Consider the following 24,635-nt stretch of genomic DNA (forward strand, 5'->3'; position numbering starts at 1 on the left):
AAGTCGAATATCTCGAAAATAAAACATTTTAGGGGAAAATGTTTCAAATAAAAGTTGTTTGATTCGAAAAGCTCCATAAAATAGTGCCATTGGTTTTACCTTGGATAGTCGTTTGAACGTTATATGAAGATCACTTTGAATTTCTTAAATGGGACACCCTATATATTTTTGCATATTTTTGTAGCTTACCTCGAGAGCTTTCCAAAATACTGTAATAAAATATTTTTTCGTTAAATATTTTTCGAGTTACGAGGCTTGAAAGTTCCAATATTTTGACATCAAATACGAAATATCTCGTAAAATATTAATTTTTCGATTATCTTATTTTAATACTCTTTAGTGCATAATAATAATCATAAAAAAAACACACGGTTGTTTCTTTTAAAAAAATGGAAAAATTCATATTTTTGATTCGAGATATTCGAGCGTTTCCGGACTTTTCGAAAAAAGTCCCTGTTATATATTTTTATGATGGCAACAAAAAGACAACACATTATTACTATTATAATATCATAGTTTTATTGTTTTATTGTTAATTGTAAGTTGTAATATATGTAGAGTGGCTCTGCGTACGTTTTACGTAATTAAATCCGATTACTTGAAGCACAAATTTAATTACACACTCGCGTGGATAAAGATAAAATGAAAGTTGCGCGTAATCATACGTTACCGGCACCCTCTTCGCGGAGATCCTTCTTACCCTCCATCTTATCACACGACAAGGCAACTGTTATCGATTTATGGTGACACTAGGTATACCAGAGGTGGAAATATCAGTGGCAATGCCACTCGACAATCGTATCCCGATCTATCGGGTGAGAGAAATTGGTCGAAAAAAAAAAGTATCGCGCGTCACGAAAGCACTCGCGATGCAAACGTAAGAGAGAAGGAGTCAGATAGATAAACAAATCGATAGACAGATAGGTAGATACATGAGCAGACATATATAAATAGATAGATACATAGATAGTGAATGTATCTATATATATATAGAGCGAGCGAGAGAGAGAGAGAGAGAGAGAGGGGCAGAAGAGACGCGCATGTATCCGCGTGAACCATAGCGTACCGTCGATGGTTATGTGTCGGGGCGAAGGGGGATGGTGTGTGTGGGTGACCTAATTTTTGCAAAACAGCCGGGGCTGCGGACCCGCCGCCGGTCCGCGGACTACTAGTAGCGGCGCTGGTGGTGCTCCTGGTGGTAGTCGGTAGCACAGATGCCCTCTTCCTCCCCCCCACGTTTCTCTGTTGAGTCGCTCAGGCACACGGAAAATCCGTCGCTTTTCCGGATGCTACGGCACTGTGCCGCGGCGTCGCCGCCGGAGAGAGAGAGAACCCTTTCGTCAGTTGGGTCTCGGCCGCCGTCAACGTCAATACGACGAAGGCGCACGAGAGTACATCGCCTCGGCTCCGGTTAACGCCGAGGCGCACACACACTCGGCGTTCATCGACGGGAGGGACGCGAGGAACCTGGCCATTCGCATCTCTCTATCTACTACGTCTCTTACCCCCCGTGATTGCCGGTATTTTTCGTATCTTTCAACGTTCCCGACCTAAACTCCACCTGTCTCTTTGTCTTCTCTCTTTCTCTCTCTCTCTCTCTCTCTCTCTCTCTCTCTCTCTCTCTCTCTTTATCTGTTCCCTCCTTTCTCTCTATCTTCCTCTATGCTCTTCGATATCGTGTTCGCGTCCCAATATCAGTCTACCGGTGCATCGCAAACGGTACTGCGTTTATGTGCATCGTGAGTGGCACCGATAGTGGATGATGACACAGAGTGGAGGACGCATCATGATTCGGGTGTGATCGGGTAGAAAAGGGGTAGAATTGCGTGCTTGATGCAGTGTGCGGCCGGCGAGGGTATGGCCGGTGGTTGCTATATTTCTTTCGGTATGATCCTCATGGGAGTGCCCGCGAGTGCTGTCTCAGAGTGCGACGGCGGCGACGGCGGTGGCGAACACGCCGGGTGTGAATAATAGAAGAGGGAAATGTTCGATGTTATTAGGTAGTATCGACGCTACTCGCTTGCATTATGCTCACCGGGAGAGAGATGGACGCATCGGCTTTTCGGTCGAGGCTCACAACATTTGTTTGTCCATCGTCACTTGTGCAAATTCACGTGCCATTGTTGTAACAACAGCTCGTATGTACTCTATCGCGAAGCGTCAAGCGGGCAATTAGATTTTCCGTTTCGTGATAATTGATCGAGAAAATTTTTGCTCGCTTTTTCGTTCAACAAGCACGAGAAAGAATTTAATTACTCAAATTTATATTGCTCGCTTGCTTTTGAAGAAAGAACAAAAGGAATGTGTGGGAACGTGTAGGAGGTTTTTTTTTTTTTTTTTTTTTTATTTGCCATTGTGTGCGAATATAAAAGCTTGATGAGTAACTTTTTGGTTCGTCTAATGAAAAAAAAAACTTGGGTTTTTCGTTTGTGCAAAATTATTCTTTTTTGTAATCTATATGCGTTATCATCGACATTTACTTGAAATTACATAAGAGCAATTAAACGTTTTCCCGCGTCGCTGATAAGTGGCACGAGAACGTGCTGCGATATTCGACTTTTCGCTGAACAATGAAGAGGAATCGAATCAAACAAACGAACTGATTTATTGGTCGTTCGATTTCAAAAGAAGTGCAAAAGGACAAGAGAGAGAATGGGGGAAATCTTATTTGTTGTTAGATTCCTGTCGTAATACGATGACAAACTGTTTATTTTATTTTTATACTGATATAATTGTTATTTTATCTTTAATATATCTTAACGAATATAAGGACTTTTCATCTTTTCTTGATTAAAAATGTGCAGAAATACATCTCGCGGTTATTGTGACTACATCTATCGATTATGGATCAATTTTTCCATCGATATTATGAAATAAATAATAATTAATATATTTTTAAATCTTTTTAAAATTCTATTTTTCTCTCACTCTCTCTTTTTGAATTACGATGGCGAGGCAGAGTTTTAAACGAAAAGGAAATTCATCCCATGATCACATTACAAAATCGATTTCGTCCTCTTCTTACTATGTGTATTACATGAGATTTCGTTTAAAAGAAAAAGCGGGATACCCTTGGAAATCTATTCAAAGATTTATTCGAAGAATCGATTACTCTAATGGATATTGTGGCGACCTTGTTAGTTGAACTGAATCTTTCGGCGAATTTTTTTAATTTACTAAAAAATTACTCGCCTAACAATTCTTACATTATATAATATTAAACAGAAAAGGCTACATTAGCCTCCGTTCCTGAAAAGTCAGATGAATGGACAGTCATATCTTTTTTCAAAACAATTTTTCATACACGTTTTTTATTTCAGAGTAAAATTAACGGAACGCCGTGACGCCTTTGAAGCAATAAACAAATTTTGTAAACAATGTGCTGTTTTCTCTCTTGAAATACAGATAGACATATTGAAATATTATTCTGTTTTTATTTTGGAGCATACTTGACATAAAACTGTACATAAATCTTTAAGCATTTTGCATCTCTTTTTTTTTTGACTACTAAAAGGCATGTTGCGCGTTTTTTTGCTTTTTTTTTTTGACATTTAGACTAATTAAAAACAAAGAACTCGAAAAAATGCTAGAAATATGAAATTATTTATTATTAATAAGTTGTTTGTATTAAATTACTAAAACACAATATATTATTATAATGAAATTGCTATTATGACTATAAAATTATAAAGATATGATTGACAATCTATTGCCAAGAGACCCGCAATTATGAATTATGATATAAACTCGATTTTCTCTCGTATCGATTTTCTCATCCAACACTTCGTCCTTACTCCGATGGACAAGTTTCCCAACGTGTAGTCACTCCGAACTTTCGCGAAGGCGCCGGAAACATTTTCAAGTTATTCGTGGAACCATTATTTTTCCACTGGAACACACTTGCAATATGATAACGTCGCGACTAGGTGAATTATTTCTGGAATCGCAAATCTCTTTTATATTCTATTATATAATTTAAAGTTTTTAACTCCTGAACAATGAAGGATTAAACACACGGGTACATCTACTTTATACGCTTTTATTCGGTATTTAAGTGTTTCAGTGCGGCACTGTATTTATAACCGTTGTGTTAAATATTAATTATCCCATTATAATGAATAATTTAAACGGATTATGTACAGATAAGAACTGTTGTCTTGTGTTCATTTTAAATTTTCATAGCTATATAACTGTTTTTTTCCCTGCACGTTTTTTTTGTTTATCTCTTACTCTTTCTCTCTCTCTCTCTCTCTCTCTCTCTCTCTATTAAATTTATTCAAGTTCATCCATCTACTCTATCATGCCTAGAGTGTTCTTCGTCGTCTGTCAGCGAAACAAGAATGCCGCTTTTCAGTGCATCCGTGTATGCATCATGTTCTGTTCTTCCGCGGTGAGATTTGCGACTCGATTGTCTGCGAAATTGAATATTCTTCTCACTTCAGTAGCATACGCATAATAGAATGTGTCGCTATAGAAACTTTGTCCAAGAGAAACGTATAAAATTGCGACTTGTTTTTAAAATGTAAAGGATTTGAATGTGATCGACGAGTTATTGCATTTAAAATAAAGATTAATATTATTAATAATAAAACATGAAACAATATTAAGACACGTACGTGGGAATTATGAATTAATACATTATAAAGATGAAAATATACAAATGGAATAATACGCAGCCTCTGCAGGCAGCCTATGACGATGGCAGAATTCTATCAACTTTTAATTTAACGAAGGACGGCTATTGTTACTTGTACTTTTATATTGCCACGTATATACATATAGCATGCGCGATATCGACAGGTTGCAAATGAAACAGTTGTAAGTGAAACAAACGTACGTTCGATCACGTCCGTCAAGTCTGTTTTGCGGATTCAGCGGGACGATATAGAGCCGGATAGAGCTCGCGAGCGCGCACCTGTTGTAAAACTGCAACGTGCGTGCGTTGATTATTGCGCAAGTTTTGCCGTGATCTAGAGAAGTTATACATTTATTCATGTTTTATTTCTCTCTCTCTCTCTCTCTCTCTCTTTCCAAAACTCTGCGAACAGAATTTCAATCCGTGCGCTTGCGAGTGGAAATATTTTTTGTATAATTTTGTTTTGTTGTTTCGTGACTCGAAATTGTTAAATTTTCTTAGCACACGAAAAAGGATATGGATTGTTTCCGTGATACCGCGACCGGATGTGCGTGCGGCATGAGATATACCAATGGAAGTGCTCTAGTGTCGTGAATCATTTCTATTACGTAACATCGTATATGATATTTTTCGCATTTTTTTGTACTTTGATATATAAAGCTGTATTTTTTTCCGAGTCTTTTATGATCGAGAAAAGTTTTCAAAATTTTGACGGAGTTATGCATTGTAATTGAATCCCTTTTTAATTATCATTGCGGAGAAATTCATTGTTATTAAACATCTGTATGATCTTTTATTATAGTTACAACAATGGCACGCAATATTACAATTTCGACTATTAGCTTGATTAAAGGAAATTTTAAAACTAAAATAAACATCACACGCATTTATTGTCAGACTGAACTTATTTTCTACCAGTGATCATAGACGACTATATATATTGTCACATATTGAGATATTTATTATTTTAAGAGGGTTTATAGCCCGCTTATAAATCGATCGACATTAAACTTTTAGCGTACAAGCTTTTTAATTGGGTACACGTTTGAAACGATATTTATCTTAAAGCAAAGTTTTTAAAACTTATCGGCAGGCTTGATGTATTCTTTGGTCGTAATAAAATTTTCAAAACCGATGGGTGGCTTATCATTTTTCTCAAACTCGCCGAGCGGAAACGCGTCACCAAGAAATTCGATAATATCTACAAATGTATCAGAGATATAACGTATATAAGGGAGAAAAATGCTATTGGTTGTCGACAGATAAATGTCAATTTAAAGTCTGAGGACAAGGCACAGGGAGGATGATCTCGTTCACAGACGCCGATGTAATAAATGCATCCTTAGTAGAAACAAGCATCACGCAACGCCACATAGTTTCATCTACGTTACCGCGATTATTCTTGGAAGGATAAACTTAAAGCTTAATAAGAAGTTAAATTCAATTTAGTTTCAAGTAGTTGTGTAGTTTATATTTGGCCAACTTTACAGTTATACGTATAATGTTATATAATTTTATATACATATAATATACCGTTATAATAGTCTTTCATTTAATTTAATGAATATTTTTAATAAATATTAATTTCAATTTTGTATATCGTTTACAATAATTTATTTTTATATTTAAAATTTCTGATTGTGTAAATTAAAAATAATTACTCTCGTAAAAGCAGGATGAGTGAATTAAAACGTTCGAATGTGGTATTAAACTAAAGAAAATATAAATATATTTATTCGAAAAACTAATCCGATTAAGTATGAAAGGTCGACTTCGAAAATATTTACGATATCGACACTTTTGTTACCACACAATCCGCGCGCATACTATTAATAATCCGTATATTGATTTACCTGAATCTATTCATAAGCGTTGATAACCTATCCTGCCACGCATATAGTTTGCCTCAATATTACGTATTATCCGCGATCGTTTACCCATTATTGAAAAATTCTCTCCTCGATTCTCTAAATAGGTTCGCATAATCAACCGCTTTGAGTAATTTTAGAACCCTATTACTTTGCACGTTCAATAATATATATTTTATATTTGTTTGCAAAAATTTTAATTATGATTTCGGTTATTTTAATTCTCTTATCATGAATTGTTTTATTTCGCTCTCTTTATTGGACATTAAAATTTGTTTTAATTTATTTATTTTATTATTTCATTATTTTATTATTTAATTTTAATTTTTGATAAAATTGTATAATTTTCTATGTAAATTACACAAGGGCAAATTAGGAAAATAAATGAAAGACATAATTTAAGAAGAAATAACTTTAACTTAATTAGCAGGTTCGATCATACGATATGTATGTAATCTTGTTTGAAGTGAACAAAGCAATTACATATATCCAACATGCCAATGCTGGCAATTCATGGCTTGTAGATGAACTTGGTAACATGATAATCGTAAACATTTCGAGCATGCGCGTCGATAATTGGCAACAATAGATGCATTCGTAATATATTGATATTGTAAAAACGAGAAAGCAAGATATAAGAAAATATTTTGCTCATTGTTTTATTCTCTTTATTAATATTATAAAATATTACTTGATAATGTCTAATGAAATGGCGCAATATTTCTTGAATTTCTTTGTCCGGAAATGAATATATATGAATTATATGAATTTAATGTATAATGTTAATATAAATGAATTTAATGAATATATTTAATATTATTATACGTACAGTTACGTTACAGTACAGTTGTTATGTAACAAAATTATTTCTATTTTTATGCTTATAAAAATAAGAAAGTATGTCGCGATATCTAGAAATCATGCGTTTTATCTTATCGCCTTTTCTTTGCTACGTGCTTTCACGAAAAATAGAATAATGGTTCATCAACGTTTGTTTCAAGATATGATTTATGCGATAAATGGAAAAAAATATAGACATGACAATCAAATACAGTTTATATATTTAATTCATTTTTAGAATACCATACACTGTGAATTTTATAGTTTACGATTCATTGTATAAGATATAATGATTTATGTTCAATTATTTCTCGCCAAATAAACGTTAATGTAAATATATCTCACGGCTTACTCGCATTCTCTTCTAAATTATTGTTGTTGGATTCTGTTATTGTACTATATTTCATACACAAAGCATAAAATAACACATTTCAATCCGTATAATATTTCCAAGTTGTTTAAAATTCTTGATTTAATCGTAATTTATATATGCAATTTACATAGTTGAATTTATCAAACAAAGTATTTTCCCATAAAGAGGTATTTATTATATCATTAAAAACATTTTGTTTTTTTTTTTGAAATTTCGATATTTGTAATGATTATTTATATCAGTATATACGAGAAAATTATCAGAGCATATTTTATGAATCATAATAATTTTGAATTTATAACATCTTAGCCTTAAGTTAAACGGATCGACACTGTGAATTTCAAGTCCATCTACTTTCTAGGCAATTTTATGACTTAATGGTTTAGCAAAATTTCTGGTAGATTGAAAGAAAAATTACAATTTTCGACTTAGAAAAGTGATGTTCATGTCGTTCTAAGATTACGATAAGCTCCCTTATTTTTTCTTGCTCAGAAATATGGGAAAGACAGGAAATTGCGCAAAGAATTTGCGTTCACATTTTGTATAAACGTACTGAAAGTTTTTTCATAAAATGTAACAATAATAGGAAAAAATAATAATAACAGGAGATGAGATAAGAAAGGAAAATACAAACGATAAACTACTCTAATTATCTTTTATAATTTTTATATTTTTAATATAATATATTTCAATGTTATTTTTATATTTTTATAATAATATGTTTTATATTTTTATAGTATTATTTTCATATTTAATATTATTTATATATTTTTAGTAATATTATATTTTTAATAATTTTTAATAATTATTATACTCTTTTAATATGTTACAAAAAAATGATGACGCTTATCTTATTTATTTTAATTACAATTTATATATATATATATATTGATAATTTAATAAATTTCAGTTAAGTATAATTAAAAGGCGAAATCTTCATAATTTACTTCAATTAAGTAAAGTGCAAAGAATATATATAAATTTCACGCCCGTGTGTATATTAAATTAAATTAATTTAATGAAGCGCACAGCCAATTAACAATTTCAATCTCCGTTGCTCGATGAAATTGCAATTGTTTTGCAACTTTCGCTTGTAGCATTGATTATTTTGTAATTTAGATGGGATGTTTATTATTTCGTCGGCGTCAGCCATTTCATACTTTTGCTGCTCTATGCAGCTGCGTGGTAGCGATATATTCTCAGGAGAGGAATGTAATTTACAATCTCTGCAGACGCTTTCATTTCTAGTATTCCGCCACTGAAGTTTTTTAATCGTTCACTATCAACGTTTCTATTATCGGTTTTCTTCTTAATCCTTTTGTATCCATTGCTCTTTATTTTTTGTATGTATTATATTATATATTTGTATAATAGATATACACTTATTACATTAGTATAAAAATTTGTATAATTTAATAGTAGTCTGTCTAATTAAAATGCCTAATTAAAAATGTTATCAGATATCTCGGTGATTTTAGTAATACAGTTTTTATATAATTAAGAGACATGGAATGAATGATTAATTTATTATTAAGTATCTATAGTACATTTGCATTTATATGTCTGGTGACATCAATATATGACTGTATTTCAGTCACTGATTAAGCGTGGAATTATATTGCAATTGCAGCTGGGAGTTACAATTTCTAGCATATTTTTCATGATTATCATTATTATATAGAGCCTTAAATTATTGATGTCCTTCATTCGCTGTGTTCACTATATACATATATGCAACATATTCAATTTAGACCTGCTGTTCGATCTAATCCTTCTACAGTTGTTTTACAAATTCAATTACGTTAAAGTACTCTGAGCACAGGATTTATAGCTGAGGGAAAATGTACATCGACATTAAAACGCATTGCTTGTAGCGATCGATCTCATTGATTTAACATACGCGTGTAAGGTAAAGCTCAATTGTAAATAGGACGAGTGCGTACTTTTTGTAATGCTTATTTTTTTACTTCGGAATTATCAAAACTCATTAATTCAACAATTGTTGATGAAAGTACAATATATATATATATATATATAAAACAAAAGGAACGAATAAAAGCCTTAAAAAATAACGCCAGATTTTATTTTGCATGCAACGAGAGTACTAGAATGAAAAATATATACGTAATCGACATTTTTATCGTCACGCCGAAATAATCTCGTGAATATCTTTATTGTGCCCGTAACCGTTATTATAGAGCATAAATATCATGTGACCGGCTGATTATAAATAACGTCGACATAAATGCGCGCATGTTGTTCATCGATTTATCGGCGAAATCGAACGCATTTCTCGTAAGATATGAAAAACCGTAGATTCGCCGCTGCTACTCGAGAAACACGATTGGATCTTGCGTTGCGTGCTCGTCTTTTCGTTTTGCATAGCCTTCTCAAGGGAGTCACAGCCTTAACCTTTGCATTTAATTTACGACCTAGCGTTTCCTGACTAAAGAAAACCCTTGATAAAGTATCATTATTGAGATTAAGTGCACGCGCGCGATGCAACCTCTTAATTATAACGATCTTCGGATTGCGCGCGGAAAATCATAACGGTAATAAAGGTGGCCTATCTTAAAATGGAACAACGCAAAAGAAATACGAAATAATATTTTGTAATTCTTTAATGCATACATTTAATCTTTTTTCTTTAAATAAATGATACATGATTTTATTTAAATGCTGCGTTCATGCAACAGTTGAACGAGAAAAATTAATATTTCAATGTAAATATTTTCAATGTGTGGCATTATATTATACATATATTGATTTTATTTAAAAAAAAAAAACATATGTGAAATTGTACATACAGATTTTATATAACGTTTGTTTTTTTTTTTTTTTTTTTTGTACATCTCTCTTGCGTGCATCTCTCTTCCCGGTTATATCGATCGAAATTGCTATTATCACCGTTATATATGAAAAGGTATCTTCTACGAGCGTCTCATAGATTTTACACGAAATTTTTTACAGAGCATCGACCTAATGTATAATAATTCTACGAGACTTTATATGAACGCATACTTCTCAACGATCGACAATCAATTTCGTGTTCTGTCTTATATCATCGCACCAAGAGCTTCATATTCTTCGTTACTGGAAATCACCTAATATGTTAAATGCATTCAGCTGAGCTCCATCCTCTCCTACAAAGTAAAGAGACATTTTCTAGTATCCGTAAAATGAAAACGAAACGCAATTTCGTGTAAGTGTGATTCCAAGGGTTAATCCGTATAAATGTGTCGCAAATGCGTGTAAACGAGTAACGTTATCCAAAGGAGTGGAAATTAAACTCTCACTCGTGTCAGCTGATCGTGGTGCGTGATTGAGTGCAAAAGTCGACAATAACAGGATTTCGTTCTCTCGTCAATTTTTTTTCGCACTTGCGGCTCGGGTTATCGTACAAATATCGTGTCAAAATGGAAAATCTATTCGTGAGAGTGCATTTGACCCGACAGTTACGTCACGTAGAAAATTACGCCTCTTCTTCGATTATGGGCCGAAACTTCTAAAATCTTTTGCGATGCGTCGCGTGTTTGTAGCCACCTGATGTGAGTAGGAACGATTTAATGAGAACGATTAGAGAACTTATCGAGAGGTGTATCGTTAACTGAAAGCGCGTGTGGTTTGTTTGAAAAAATAAACTGCTCGAATTTTATAATTTCCTGTGTTTGTCGTATGAAAAATTGAATAAAAGAATTTCTGTCGGCTCCGAATTATGACTCGTTACATCAAAACTATTTTGCATGATAACATCTGTTCGATACAATATTAAAAAAAAAAAAAAAAAAAAAAAAAAATATAAAAAGCTACGACCTCGCTGACTAAAATACAAATGTATAGAAGCAAAGTGTCGGTAGTGTGATCGTAGTTGGTATAATTTTATATATCGTTATTATACAAAAAGGAAATCGATAATAATACAATAAAGATTCACCAAGTAATAATATACATAGATTCTAAAATGCATGAAAGGAAAAGTGACGTAATGGTGAAGGAATCTATATGTGAAAATCGTCAGTAACGTGTAAATTACTAAGAGTGCACAAAAGGATGTGCAAATGCCTTAGTTGCTAGCTTAGTTGCGGTTTTTCGTCTTAAAGTTTACCAAGCCGTGTTGAGTGTCCCGATGAGTACGAGACAAATTAAGAGCAACGGGCGGGCTTGTTAGACGACAAAATTTTGCATACTCAGTTTACACCTTGTTATACTTGGAGTTACTTTGGACTTTAAAGAGCCGAAACGTGCATGAAGAATTCAGAAATGAGGAAACGAGGAAAATAAATATATGAAAGTTCGTGCGCGAGAACAGCTATGTTAATTTTGAGTTTTTTATGTGGGGGATAAAAATAAAAAAACAAGAGGAATATCCACGCTAAAATTATTCTGTAATATTCTGGATAATTAAGGTGAAGATGTTAATAATATAAAGTTAAAATATTTTTGTGGGACTAATAAAAAGGATCTTCGTATCTTGACACGATAATAATAATTTGACGATAGGTTGAATACATCGTCTCCGTATAAATCAAGCATCTGAAGAGAGGATGACGGAATTTATGACATGCGAGGCAAGGATTTGAAGGCAGACATTTTCCATTAATCATTTTCTGGAATAAAGGCAAGGTTGCTTGTAGCTAGTCGCCCTCGGGGCGACGTTCAAAATATTCTTATTTAAGGGTTATAGATTAAAAAGCTGTAGATAGCTTTAATTATGGACAAGAGGATAAGGTGGCGAAGAGAGTGACACGGAAGATAACGCGGCGTCAAAAGAAGTATTAAGACAAAGGGTAACGTGCTAATAATTGTTTCATTAGTCCATGTTGCTATTACGAGACGATGTCGTGCAACGGTGAACTCTGGATCAACATCAAGAGTAAGGATAAAATTTATAAACCGGTACGTTCGTTGAAAAACGGGAGATTTAAAAATTTCTTGACATTTAGAAACAAGGAAGATTTAAAGATTCCTCAATATTTAAGAACATAATTTGCTAATGATGTACGTGAATGCTGATATAAAAAATTATAAGTTAAATGTTTTACAAAAAAGGAGTAATTTTCCGGAAGCAATGATGGACGATTTTGAAGCTTGATATTACGGAGTGTGTGATAGGAAATTTATCATGGTATCTAAAAGGTAAATTTATATATCAAGACGACCTAAGTATGATGCCAAGCGTAATTTCAACATGAATTTGTGTTTTAATGTGTATCATGTGAAATATATCATGATGAACTTTTTATTAACTGCTCGATGTTCAGTTGATTCATTGTGTAAGTTTAATTTTGTCAGCACACTGATAGGGAGAAATAATTTTCCGATAATTGTCGAATTAAAACGTTCTGTTACATGAGATAGAAAAAAAATAAGGAAGAAATTAACATTGTGTTTTTAAGGTCGTTAAAATTCCATCCTAGAATCATGGAATATCTGATAATCTGGGAGAGATAAATATGTTTCCTTATTTGTATTATTTTTAATCAATAAAGTCTATGAAAAAGAAATATATTTATGTGGAACTTTGGAAATCATGTTGTGCAATATATTGTTCAAACATTGCTTATTAAAATCTAACGAAACATATCTTAATCATTGCAAGCGAGAGTAACTAAAGGCAAAAAATGTACAGCTAATTCTATTTATCTAAAACAAAACAAAACAAAACAAAAAAAAAGAAAACGAAAGTCTAGCAAGGACAATCTTTTACGTATTTAAATTTATACCGACATAAGATGCTTACACAGTTTTGCAAGAGCAAATTGAAAATCTGAAATTCACATGGCGCATCATGAAGAAAAAAATTATGAAGAAAGAAAGAAGACGATGCAACTTACGAAAGACGTTACGTTGACAAGTATAAGAATACAAACAAAGAGTGATTGACTTTAGCGGAAAAATTGTTTCAACGAGTTTCACGAGACCATCGTTTACGACGCTTATTGTTTACACAAATACTACAAACTTCCGGAGCACTTCAGACAAACAGAAGTGTACTAGAAATTATACTCGAGCGAGACAAATATTCACTCGCTCGAGTCTGGGGGCTGCCAAACTCCCAGCGAGTACGTCGATCAGCATCGCGGACGCTGCCTCTTGCTAGGACGGAACAACCTGGCTGCAGCTGGCCCCGCTAAATGTTTTGACATTGAGTGCGTTAGGGTGCCGAGGTGGGGGGCGCGTGGTCTTGCTGCCTGCCGTGCGCCGGCGGCGGCGGGGGTGGGGGTGGTGTCGCTGTCTCGGGGACCACCCCCGAGAACAAGAAGAGTTCTGCTTTGCATCAGCAGTATCAACAGCCCTACCAGCAGCAGAAGGGCCAGCAGCACGAACAGCAGACTCAGCAAAAAAATACGCAGCAAGAGCAGCAGCAACAGCCGAAACGTATCTGCGTGGCTCAGATTAAAGAACGGGCACCGCTCAGCGATCTCGACGAGGATTTGGACGATGATGACGACGATGATGATCTCGACGACGAGGAGAAAGAGTGCGAGTTAAGAATATATGAGGAGGAAGATTACGGAAGGGAAAGTGGCACTCAGCACCGGCTTAGCCCGCGGCTGCAGGACATCGAGGAGGAGGACGATGAGGAGGGTCGTCACGTCCGAGAAAGGTCAGTTGCTAATCTAGTTTCGTGGGTTTTTCGATTTAATTCGACTCATAATTATGTTTATTATCGTTTCGTCACGCTCATTTTTCTTCATCAAAGGGTGTTTACGTTGTACGATATTTAGCGAGATCGACTATTATTACATCAGATTAAAATCACAGCATGTGAATTTATTTAATCAATTAACGTAAATACAATGGACACGGTCAACGAGGACTAGTATTGAGTAACGAGTCAAACATGATTAAAGATGATTAAACGTGATGGTTTTTTTTTTTTTTTTTTTTTTAACTTTTAATCATTTGTTTTCTCTGCTGAACGCGTTCGATTATTATCCAATTGGCGCACAATTATTGGTTTACAGATATTGATTTTTAACGATGCTTCGTGTCGTTAATTGTTGCATGTCTCATTAAAACGCAAACATATCGTGCGATGTAAACAAGGCTTTAAGTAGCTAATTGCCGATATAATTATATATTTTGCTATGAGATATGGATAGAATGTGTTAAATTTTGCGATTAATTAATGACGCTTTCCTCTATGATTGCAATTAACTGTTCGCGGTTCGTAATATGCACGTAATTCATGCATTATTACGGTTATGTTACGTATTAATATCATTAAGTATTTTACGCACTCAATTTAACACATTCATCTTGTAATTTTACGCGGTTAAATTTATTCGCGTATTTATAAGCATGAATAATTCCAGGGGGGAAAACTTTTGCGGTAGTTGTTACAATTAGCTACAAACTATTCACATACTGAAAATAACTTTCTCTTTAAGCATTACTTTTTTTCTTTACATTATTCTGTGGGCACTTAAAACATATTTCTATAGAATAAGACATCTGTTGTTGCGAAAACTAGTTGGAAAACAAACTTTCTCGCCTGGGTCATATGTAAAACGCGTAACAGTTCCACTGCCTCGAACTGACACATTTCTCAATATTATGCGATATATTTTAGCGTTGCACATATATATATATATATATATATATATATATATATATATATATGTTATCAAACTTATTTCACGTATCGACATCAAGAACGAATCACGTTTTCTCGTTCGAGTTTATGCCGGTCACTCAATTTAATGATACATTACTGTGTTGCAAAAGTTTCGATTAGTTTTAGTCTCTGAAAATGTTTATGGAGGAAAAGAAAAACTTATTAATGCGTCACGAAAGCAATTGCGTGCGCCAGAAAATAAATACAAGTAACTGCGGATGAGATAAATCTGTTCTATATTTTCGTAGCAGCACGAATGTAATACAATATAACAGGATTTATGCTCTCTGATAAACATGAAAGACTTGAAAAACTTTCCAGAGAATTTTTTTGTAGTTAGATAAATCAAAGAATTTTCATGGAATTTTATTGGAATTCAGAATTTTTTTTAAAATTCTTTTTTTAATCATTTTGCCCGTTTAAATGTATATTATAAATATATCTCTCTATTTCTATTTATATACTCAATGTCTTAACAAAATTGAATATACATACAGTACATATTCTTTATTTTTAGTGATAAAGGAAAATGTTATTAAAGTTAGAAATTTTTATCTTAACAAAAGTTATTCATTTTTTTAAAATACATTTGTAAATCTAGCACTTGAAACTTAAGTAACTTGCGTTTTTTCTTTGTATTTGAATGAAAGCATTAGAAAACGTAAATAATACAAAAATTTATTTTAGAAAATTAAATAAAATAATTTTTTTAAATATTCTCTTTATCTGAAGTTTTGAATAAAAATACCTGAAAGCTTCAAAGAAATTTTCAAAGAATTTTTTTACAAGATTTGAGTAGACACCCTGACGTGATTATAGAATAAAAAATATACTTTCTACATATTAAGTAATTCAGAACGCCAATGTTAATTTATCCTTATGCATTAAAGTTTGCTTCACTTATTGTTCCCCTTTGAAACAAAATCTGTGGAATCGCGGAAATTCTCTGACTAAAGATCTGCTACTGTTATAATATTGAAATGTTCTGTAATACCTGCATCCATACACTGATTGATGCACCTGGTTCAATTGATTTAGCGTGGTTACGCGGCTATTGTACTCGCAGAGAATGGCACGCGAAGATCCCCCAATAACCGGCGAAAGATCATCTCGAGAATGGGGAAATTTAATCTGTGCCGGTTGCTATTCATCCTCTATATCCGATTAAATGTTACAACCAGTTCGCATTGATTGCTTTGCGTTCTTGACGTAATTGCCCGGGTAGACACCGAGACTTGAACGGACGACCGCTCATCGACCTTCTATATCCAACTTTCGGACTATATCCTTTCATCGCTTACCGCATCCCCGTCTCTTGCGGAGCCGTCCTCGGGCTTTTCTTTCTGAAAGCCCTTTGACAATGAACATATTTTTAGCTCCCTCGGTCATGCGTATGCGCATGCATACAAATATATAATAGTTTGAAAATGAAAATCGACGAGTATGGATGAGAAACGAGCTGTTTTCCAATTCTTTATGAAAGAATTGCGTGAATAGAAAAAACGATGACAAGCTTTTCAATTATATTATACTTTACATTGAAATGCGAAGGAAAAATAAAATTATATAATAGTCTACGAATTTTTTTTAGGTAAATTCCACTAGTACGTTCTATGATTAAGAATGCAAAAAAATATTTACTTGGAGAAAGTACTCAAAGATAATATATTTAAAAAATTAAAAGGAAGATATGAAATAATTTCTACGCTCGTAATATTGTCTTGCTTATCACATGAAGTAATTTATATCGAAGGTTAGTAATTGACGAGCACAGAAATTAATGCATCGCGTTAATGCAGGATTGAGTACAACGGGAATGAAGGATAAAGCAAATGGTTACCTACATTTTCAGAGGCTATGCTTCATTGATTTGCCCGTTGGATATTATGAGCTGTACTGTAGACCTTTGGACGTTTGTACGAATCGTGTTGCATGAATCAAAATGTGATACATTACATATGTATATATTCATTTGGGATTCCATTGTGAATTAATATCGAATACGTTAACAATGTGAAACAGACATCTGACGCGCGATGAAGAAGAAAGAGAAAAATGTATCATTTTTTTTTTGTTACATGTTATGAGAATTATGATTAAATATTAAACATGTATCACATTTATACCAATGACATGGCGTTTGTTTGTACATGTATTGTTCAAAATCCTTCATAGTACACTTTATTTCAGGATTATTAGGCTGAAGCGATTTATATTAATATATCTTTCTTGACAGAGGTTGTTTTGACAAGAAATATGGAAGATAATTAAATAAAAAATGTATGTTATTCAGACATCATTAATTAGGTATATAAAAATTGATAAAAGTTTTTTTTTTTTAATTAATATGTTAAATCGAAGACAATATTTAAGAGAAATTAAACTTACTGTTCGAGTAAATAGAAGAAATTCGAATAATAACGATGTTCGTGAAATAAATGGAAGAATATTGGAAAAACATGCTTCTCTCGCTTGCGTGAAGGGCGGTCAATAGCTTCATATCGCCGGGGTGATATATGCGCGTTATGACTATCCAATCAGCCGCGGGAAACATCGAGACCGTGCCCGAAATTTCCTCGAGTGGACGCTACCGACTAAATGGAATTAGGGGATCCGGGCGAGATGCAGACTAACGGGAACACGTGTGTGTCGAGAGTGCGAAGCTTCAAAGCTTGCCGTTAGACCTTAGCACTTGCCGAGATATTCCCTCCGATAATTGCGTAAAATACACAGCTGCGTGAAAGGATCATTAGTCCAATCGATAACACGAGATGTAAGGTAAAACCGAAATTAATCGCGTTAATCCTACTTGATTTTACGTCTATTTCTTTAATGTCGGATTTTATTTGAAGAGACAAGATTATCGATTTGTTAATTAATGTACATTTAGATTAGTGGACGTTACATTTACTAGACTAGCTTTAAGTAAAACATTAAACTTTTCTCTTGCATAAAGGTTTTAGTTTTTGTTTTTAAATCTTTTCGTTATTTGAATTATTCTTGTGTAAGAAATGGATTATTTTTTCCAAGGAATTTACGTCGTGTTGATGTGAGCTTTTTATTTCAAGATTTATTCGTTCGAATGTGTTTTCGAATCGGAAAAACCGATACGTATGTCTGTACTCGCACGGAAAACGATCGATCTGATCTTGCTTGTTTTAGCATTGATTGCGGTTTTCCTCTACAGTACATAATGGTCTAACACTAATGATGAGTATCCATCGGTTTTACGTTAATGGCCATTACTGTTAAGCATCTAAGCGCACGTACAGATTATCAAGCGATTAGCTAATTTGGATGTAAAATGATTGATAAACATGCAATTATTAAAATATATCTATGACATATAAGCGCGTTTAATTCAAGAGATTCCTTTCATTTTCATTATCATTAATTTCTATTGTTTATTAATAATTTTCGCCATTTTGCGTAAGTATATGTTATTTATAGAAATTTATATATCATCACATATTCTCACCCTACTTGCGGTATTACTATGAAAATGCAAATTATTAGAGTGGGAATGTAAACTTGAAGCATAGTTGCAGAGAAATTTCCTTGCATTATTTAAGAAAACATGATCGAACCAATAATTAACTTGTCTCGAGAATGCTAAAGCGACTGATGTAATTAATGCAGGAAATACTTATGAAACACTTATCTTATAATGTAAGATCTTACATACTTAAGAACGCAATCAAGAATAGAATAAAAATTAACAGATATTGCACTAGCATTAAATTAAATCGGATGTTTTAATTCGATTATCAAAAAATTCAGATATTATAAACATAGAGTGTATTTTTTTAAACTCTATTGTTCTCAATTTGAGATCTCACGAATATCTCCGAATTTATATCTTTTATTTTATTCGTGCCATTTTACAGTGCTCTGCAAAAAAAGTAGTTAAAATAGATAATAATAAATAAATATTTTAGTTTCATTAATTGATCTAAGAAGCTTTGACTTAAATAATATTTTACATTATAAGTATTTAAATAAATGGTATTTTAAGTCAATATTTTATCATCAATATACTTTTAAATACTCTATTTTAAGTTTAATATTATATATTTTAAATTTATAAATAAACCGCAAGTAATGTTATGCAAACTATTTAAAATATTCTATAATATTTATACACAACGCTTGTTTTTTTCAGTATACAAAAACAGGTATAATAAAATATATGTAAATAATAATAAATAATAGATAATTAATACATAATAATTATTTCTAAAGTAATTATATAATAATTAATATATTAATAATACAATCAATAAGTTTACATAATTACAGTATATACTTTTAATAAAAGATATTTTTCAAATATCATTTTTTTTTTCATCATTTATTTCATTTATTATACTCATATCACTATATTTAACCAAATATGTTAAATAAAGTGATTTTAATTTTCTACTGTTTTTTTTATAAGTCATAATCTGTATATTTATAAAATATGTTATTTTTATTTTACTTACTTACGTTTTGTTTTACGTACACGTATGTATGTATAAATATATATATATATATATATATATATATATATATATATATATAATTAAAAAATAAACAATTAATAAATAATTAAAAATAGAGAGACTAAACATCTTATTTATTTATGACATCAACTAAATCGTAAAATAAATGTTTTAATTTGAGTGAATGCACAGCTGAAAATGTTAAATACTGTTTGTTCATGATATAATATACACAATATTTATTGTAAATAATATTTTGTGTAACTGTGTGTGTGTGTGTGTGTGTGTGTATTCTTTTGTTGAATTTATTTCAAATTTTCTTCAGCACTGTTTTGAAAGAGATCTAAATGATTGTTATTATAAAACCAGAAGTTATTTTGCCGCTTCTCCCGTATTATTGCAAAATTAAATCGGTGCAATTCTATATATCGATCGTTATAATTTGTTTAATCGTTTTTACTATGATACGTGAGTATAAAAAAAAAAAAAAAAAAAACTTGAGATACCGTAAATATTGCTCTAATTGTTTCTTTTTCTTCTTTTTCATGCGAAATTGCATACATAAGGTCAGGATTAATTTGTAGAAGAGCGTCTTATCGATTTGTACGGAATCGAGTAATGGATAAACTATTTTAAGCGCAACCTCGCTCGCGTGAGTTTTTATATTTCATACGTCGTATTCACGATGTTGTCTATCTTCGACCTGAGAATGTGGAACGGGAATCGTTGCCGGTGAACGAGATTTGAATTATAACACACCATATAGTACTGTTCGCCACGGAATAGACCGATCGTTTAGTAAACTGATTCCGAGAGGTGAATCTCGTATAATTAGAACGCGCGAGAAGTGGATCCCTCTATAAAGAAACCGGGGAGGGGGGAAATAAGCCGGAGGAGAGGAACATCTCCGGCCAAGTTTCAATGCAGCAGCATGTGTGATTCGAGGACGAATCGAGGCCGAATTTTAGTCAACGGTGCAACCATATCGGTAGATATGGCAGCTGGAGCGCAAGCACAAAGTGACTATTTCCTTCGACGTTATTCGAGATTTCAGTTTCGCGTATTAGCCGCCCATATATATGTATATATATATATATATATATATACATATATACATATATATATATATATATATATAGATAGATATGTACGAGCGCTTTGTATGCCGGTACATATGTTACATATGTGCATATATCGGGATCCGTTATGTAACGCAATCGGGAGATTTTGGTATTATATTAGGACAGTCAGATTTCGAATTTCTCTTTCTCTTTTTCTTTCTTTCTCTCTCTCTCTCTCTCTCTCTCTTTTTCTTTCTCTCACGATTGCCTCATATGTTACGTTACAGTGAATCGGAGATAAATCAGAGAGATTCGTGCGCGTGCCTCGATTCGACACATATCGATCGTTCGATACGTCGACTTATCCTGCGTCGCAAGGCAACCTGTTGATGTTTCGCGCGCTGTCAAAATCGCGATCGGCCACAATCGAGGCGGCAGATATGGGATCGGATTAACGGGAAAAAATGCGCGGCAAAATATGCAACGATATATATATGCACGCGGATTACGTTTGACGCTCGTGGATGTCACATGTACGCTTGTTACCTTGACAAATATGTCGAATTTGCATGTCTAAACAGTATGTTCGCCGGTGAAAAGCACTACGCGCGCGTTCGAGAACATCACATCGGGATTGACGCAATGGGAGGAAGGCGGGCGGGGGGAGGTATCATAGAGCTGGCTAGCTGCCTCGTCGACAATAACTCAGGATTTACTGATAAAACGCAAGCCTTTACGCGTGAACGCATACGCGTGCGAGAAACGTATGGATGCTAATATTAGAGAAGCTTTGCAACAGATCGATTTAATACTGCGCAGATTAATTCACGCTGATTTGATTATGATTCGCAAGTAAGCATAAATAGAATGTCATTAATAATTAATGATTTGCCCGACCTAATATTACGCGCATTCACGCACTCATTGTTGACAAACGCGATGCGTTTATTTCTGCAACATGTAGTAACGTGTCATTTACTCTATTGAATTATTTGTTACAATAAAAGTTTAAAATTTTATATATCAAATATCTTTTTTAAATATATAAGCATCTATTTTAAATTTTAAACTGCGCGTTATTATTATGCCGGATTTTTCTCTCACTCTCGCAATCTTGATGATTTTCATCACGTTATAAATGCAAAATTATCGAATCGAAATTTTGCCAACTAATAACTTGTTATAAGTGTTTCCGTTATATGTCTAATTTATGACAGACCGTGAGAAATAATTACAATTTATGTCTATCTCGTAGTGAACGACGTCGCCGGGCAATATGCCAAGCCAATATTTATAAGTCACTCCTGTTTCTATCACTAGCTCGTTTGTTTCACGTTTATTTTCGTTTTTCGATATAATGTTACGGTATTTCTGTCATTTTGAGTCACCTTTATTTCGCCGAATAATTTCTTTTTTCTGTTATATTATTTTGATCAAATTATCTCTATTAGATGGATGTCGCACGTGTAGGATACAATCGATTATGTATTTTCTTGTTTCTTTTTTTTTGTTTTTTTTTACTACTTGTCCGATGGAATCCCTCGAGGCTTCCAAATCGTTCTCTTCTCTCTTGTCTCATCGTATTATGCATAGCGACAAACGCAAGTAAAAAAGATATAAAAGAGTACAAAAAGTGACAGAAGATTCCCGCGGCAATCCTGCAATCTCTTGGGAGATCTCGGATTTAGCAGTGTAAGCTACCCTTGTCGTGACTCATTTCCTAAGTATATATACATTTGGTCAACGAAACTAAGATAGGGAATTTGGTATGACAACTACGCAAATGTAACGTCAGATTTTCATGTATATTATATGTATAACTTGCTTTACAATTATTTGTTGAAAATAATTGTTCAGATTTGATTAAAAGCGTTGGCGTTCTGAGAATCTATATATTCTATATATTCTGTTTTGTGAGATAAATGAGATAGATAGTGATTAAATTGTAACCAGAGCGGTTTAAAATACGAAATATTGATCCAGACACCTATATAGTTTGATACGATGATTGGAGTTAATTGTCACAATCCGTTCGAAAATCGTCTGGAGAGTACTGGAAAGACAGGTCTCTGTCTCATTATACTATATTAATATAGGCATGACAGGTCTAACAATAAGTGTTAGAACATGATTTGTGAATTTGATAAAATTATTAAAAATTCTTACAGGATGTCACACACACATCTATCACATTGTATTATATTTATTATATTTTAATTATATTAACTTATATATTAAGTCTTTGATAACTTTGCGGAAAATATTTCTTTGATACAAATTTAGGAAGTTTAATAAAAATCTTTTAATCGGCGGAAAAAGAAGATACAGAATGAAGAGTAAAAGTAAAATATATAAGGGCGAGATTTTTCTAACGCAACAACAGATTGTCATGTTATAGTGCTCAAAGTGCATTCGTAAAAAAAAAAAATAATAATTTTATTAGCAATTTAATGGGTTTAGGCGTCATATTGAGGTAAAATATAAATTTTAGATACTTTTAAAACACCCTAGAGCCGTATACAGATATACATGGTCTGTTGCGTCGCTTGACACGGTAAATACGTTGGTAAATACGCCAGCGTATGTTTTCAACGCCATTTTCAGACCTTATCAACCTAAAAAGTCGCCCACACAGAGCGGCAGCAGGAGCGGCTGGCGTTCCCGCAGGAGCGTCACGACGGCAGGCGCCCCGGGCGGGCACCAGCACCACGTGATCGCTACTGCCGCCGCGACGGCGCAGGCTAGGATGCAGGCCGAGCAGGGTAGCATCGGTGAGCTGCGTGGTTATCACAACCTGCGTTCCCGTAGGCACACCTTGGCCAACGTACGGTGAGTGCTACAATTTTTACTTTTATTTTTATTCCGATGAAACGCCGATCGATCTGACAAATAGAGCAAACATATGTCTGAACATATGTAGAAAATATGTCGTGCAGACGTCTGTACTACTTTGAGATGTTTTTTAAACATCTCTTCTTGAAATGAGATTTTTAGATGAGATCTTTAGATCTCTCTGCTCCGTTAGACTTTTAATTCTCTTTTAATAACAACCGAAAAATATGTACTACAGGAAAAGAAATCTCGCCTCTATGTGTAAGTATACTTTGTTTATTAAATAATAATTAGATATGACTGAATTGCTTAGAAAAATTTGAAACTACATCTCTCGTGTATAGATTAAGAAATTATTTTGCAGACTGCTTAATTGCTTACTTTGCAATTAATTAATATATTTTGTACAACACATTTGTTCAATACAATGAAATTACTAGTATAGCATTGTAGGAGAGAAAGAATTACATTGTATGAAAGAATTATATTGTATCATTCGAGAGAATATAATCTCTTTTTAATTCTTTTTTTTATTCGTGTTATCTCAATCAAAAATCTAATATAAGAAATTACTATTAACGAACTCTGATTCAATCCTATGAAACATTTTTCCATATTTTATTGATGATTCCATTACTAACCATTTTTCTAATTTATTTTATTATTATAATATTTAATATTGATTAAATAGCTATAAAATGAAGAACTTTTAAATAGCAATAATAATATTTAATAATATATTACAGTTCATGTATCATTTGTGATAAATATATTATACAGCTCATTCCATAAATTGTGACAAATTTTTTTCTACAATTCATTATTTTAGTATCGTATTGTTAAGTGGATAAAAATTATTAGGAATAAATATTTTAAAATATTTCAAGATATTTACTCTCAAACTTTTTTATTGCACGAAT

General features: G+C 33.0%; 1 protein-coding gene across 4 annotated transcripts in view; it reads left to right on the top strand.

Annotated features, from left to right (window-relative positions):
- Dnc (phosphodiesterase dunce) overlaps positions 1-24,635 on the top strand; it is a 324,716-nt gene that overhangs the window by 58,824 nt on the left and 241,257 nt on the right. Inside the window, exons 1-2 of one of the 4 annotated variants that reach the window (XM_072901830.1) lie at positions 13,897-14,324; positions 23,488-23,712. The exons of 2 other annotated variants lie outside the window; for them this stretch is intronic. In XM_072901830.1, the coding sequence (XP_072757931.1) occupies positions 23,630-23,712 (83 nt within the window). In that variant the 5' untranslated portion in view covers positions 13,897-14,324; positions 23,488-23,629. Of the gene's footprint in view, positions 1-13,896; positions 14,325-23,487; positions 23,713-24,635 lie in introns of those variants that run through there. One more of the 4 variants, XM_072901820.1, reaches the window with a different exon arrangement.

This window comes from Anoplolepis gracilipes, chromosome 11 (genome assembly GCF_047496725.1).
Source record: "Anoplolepis gracilipes chromosome 11, ASM4749672v1, whole genome shotgun sequence".
Classification (NCBI taxonomy): Eukaryota; Metazoa; Arthropoda; class Insecta; order Hymenoptera; family Formicidae; genus Anoplolepis; species Anoplolepis gracilipes.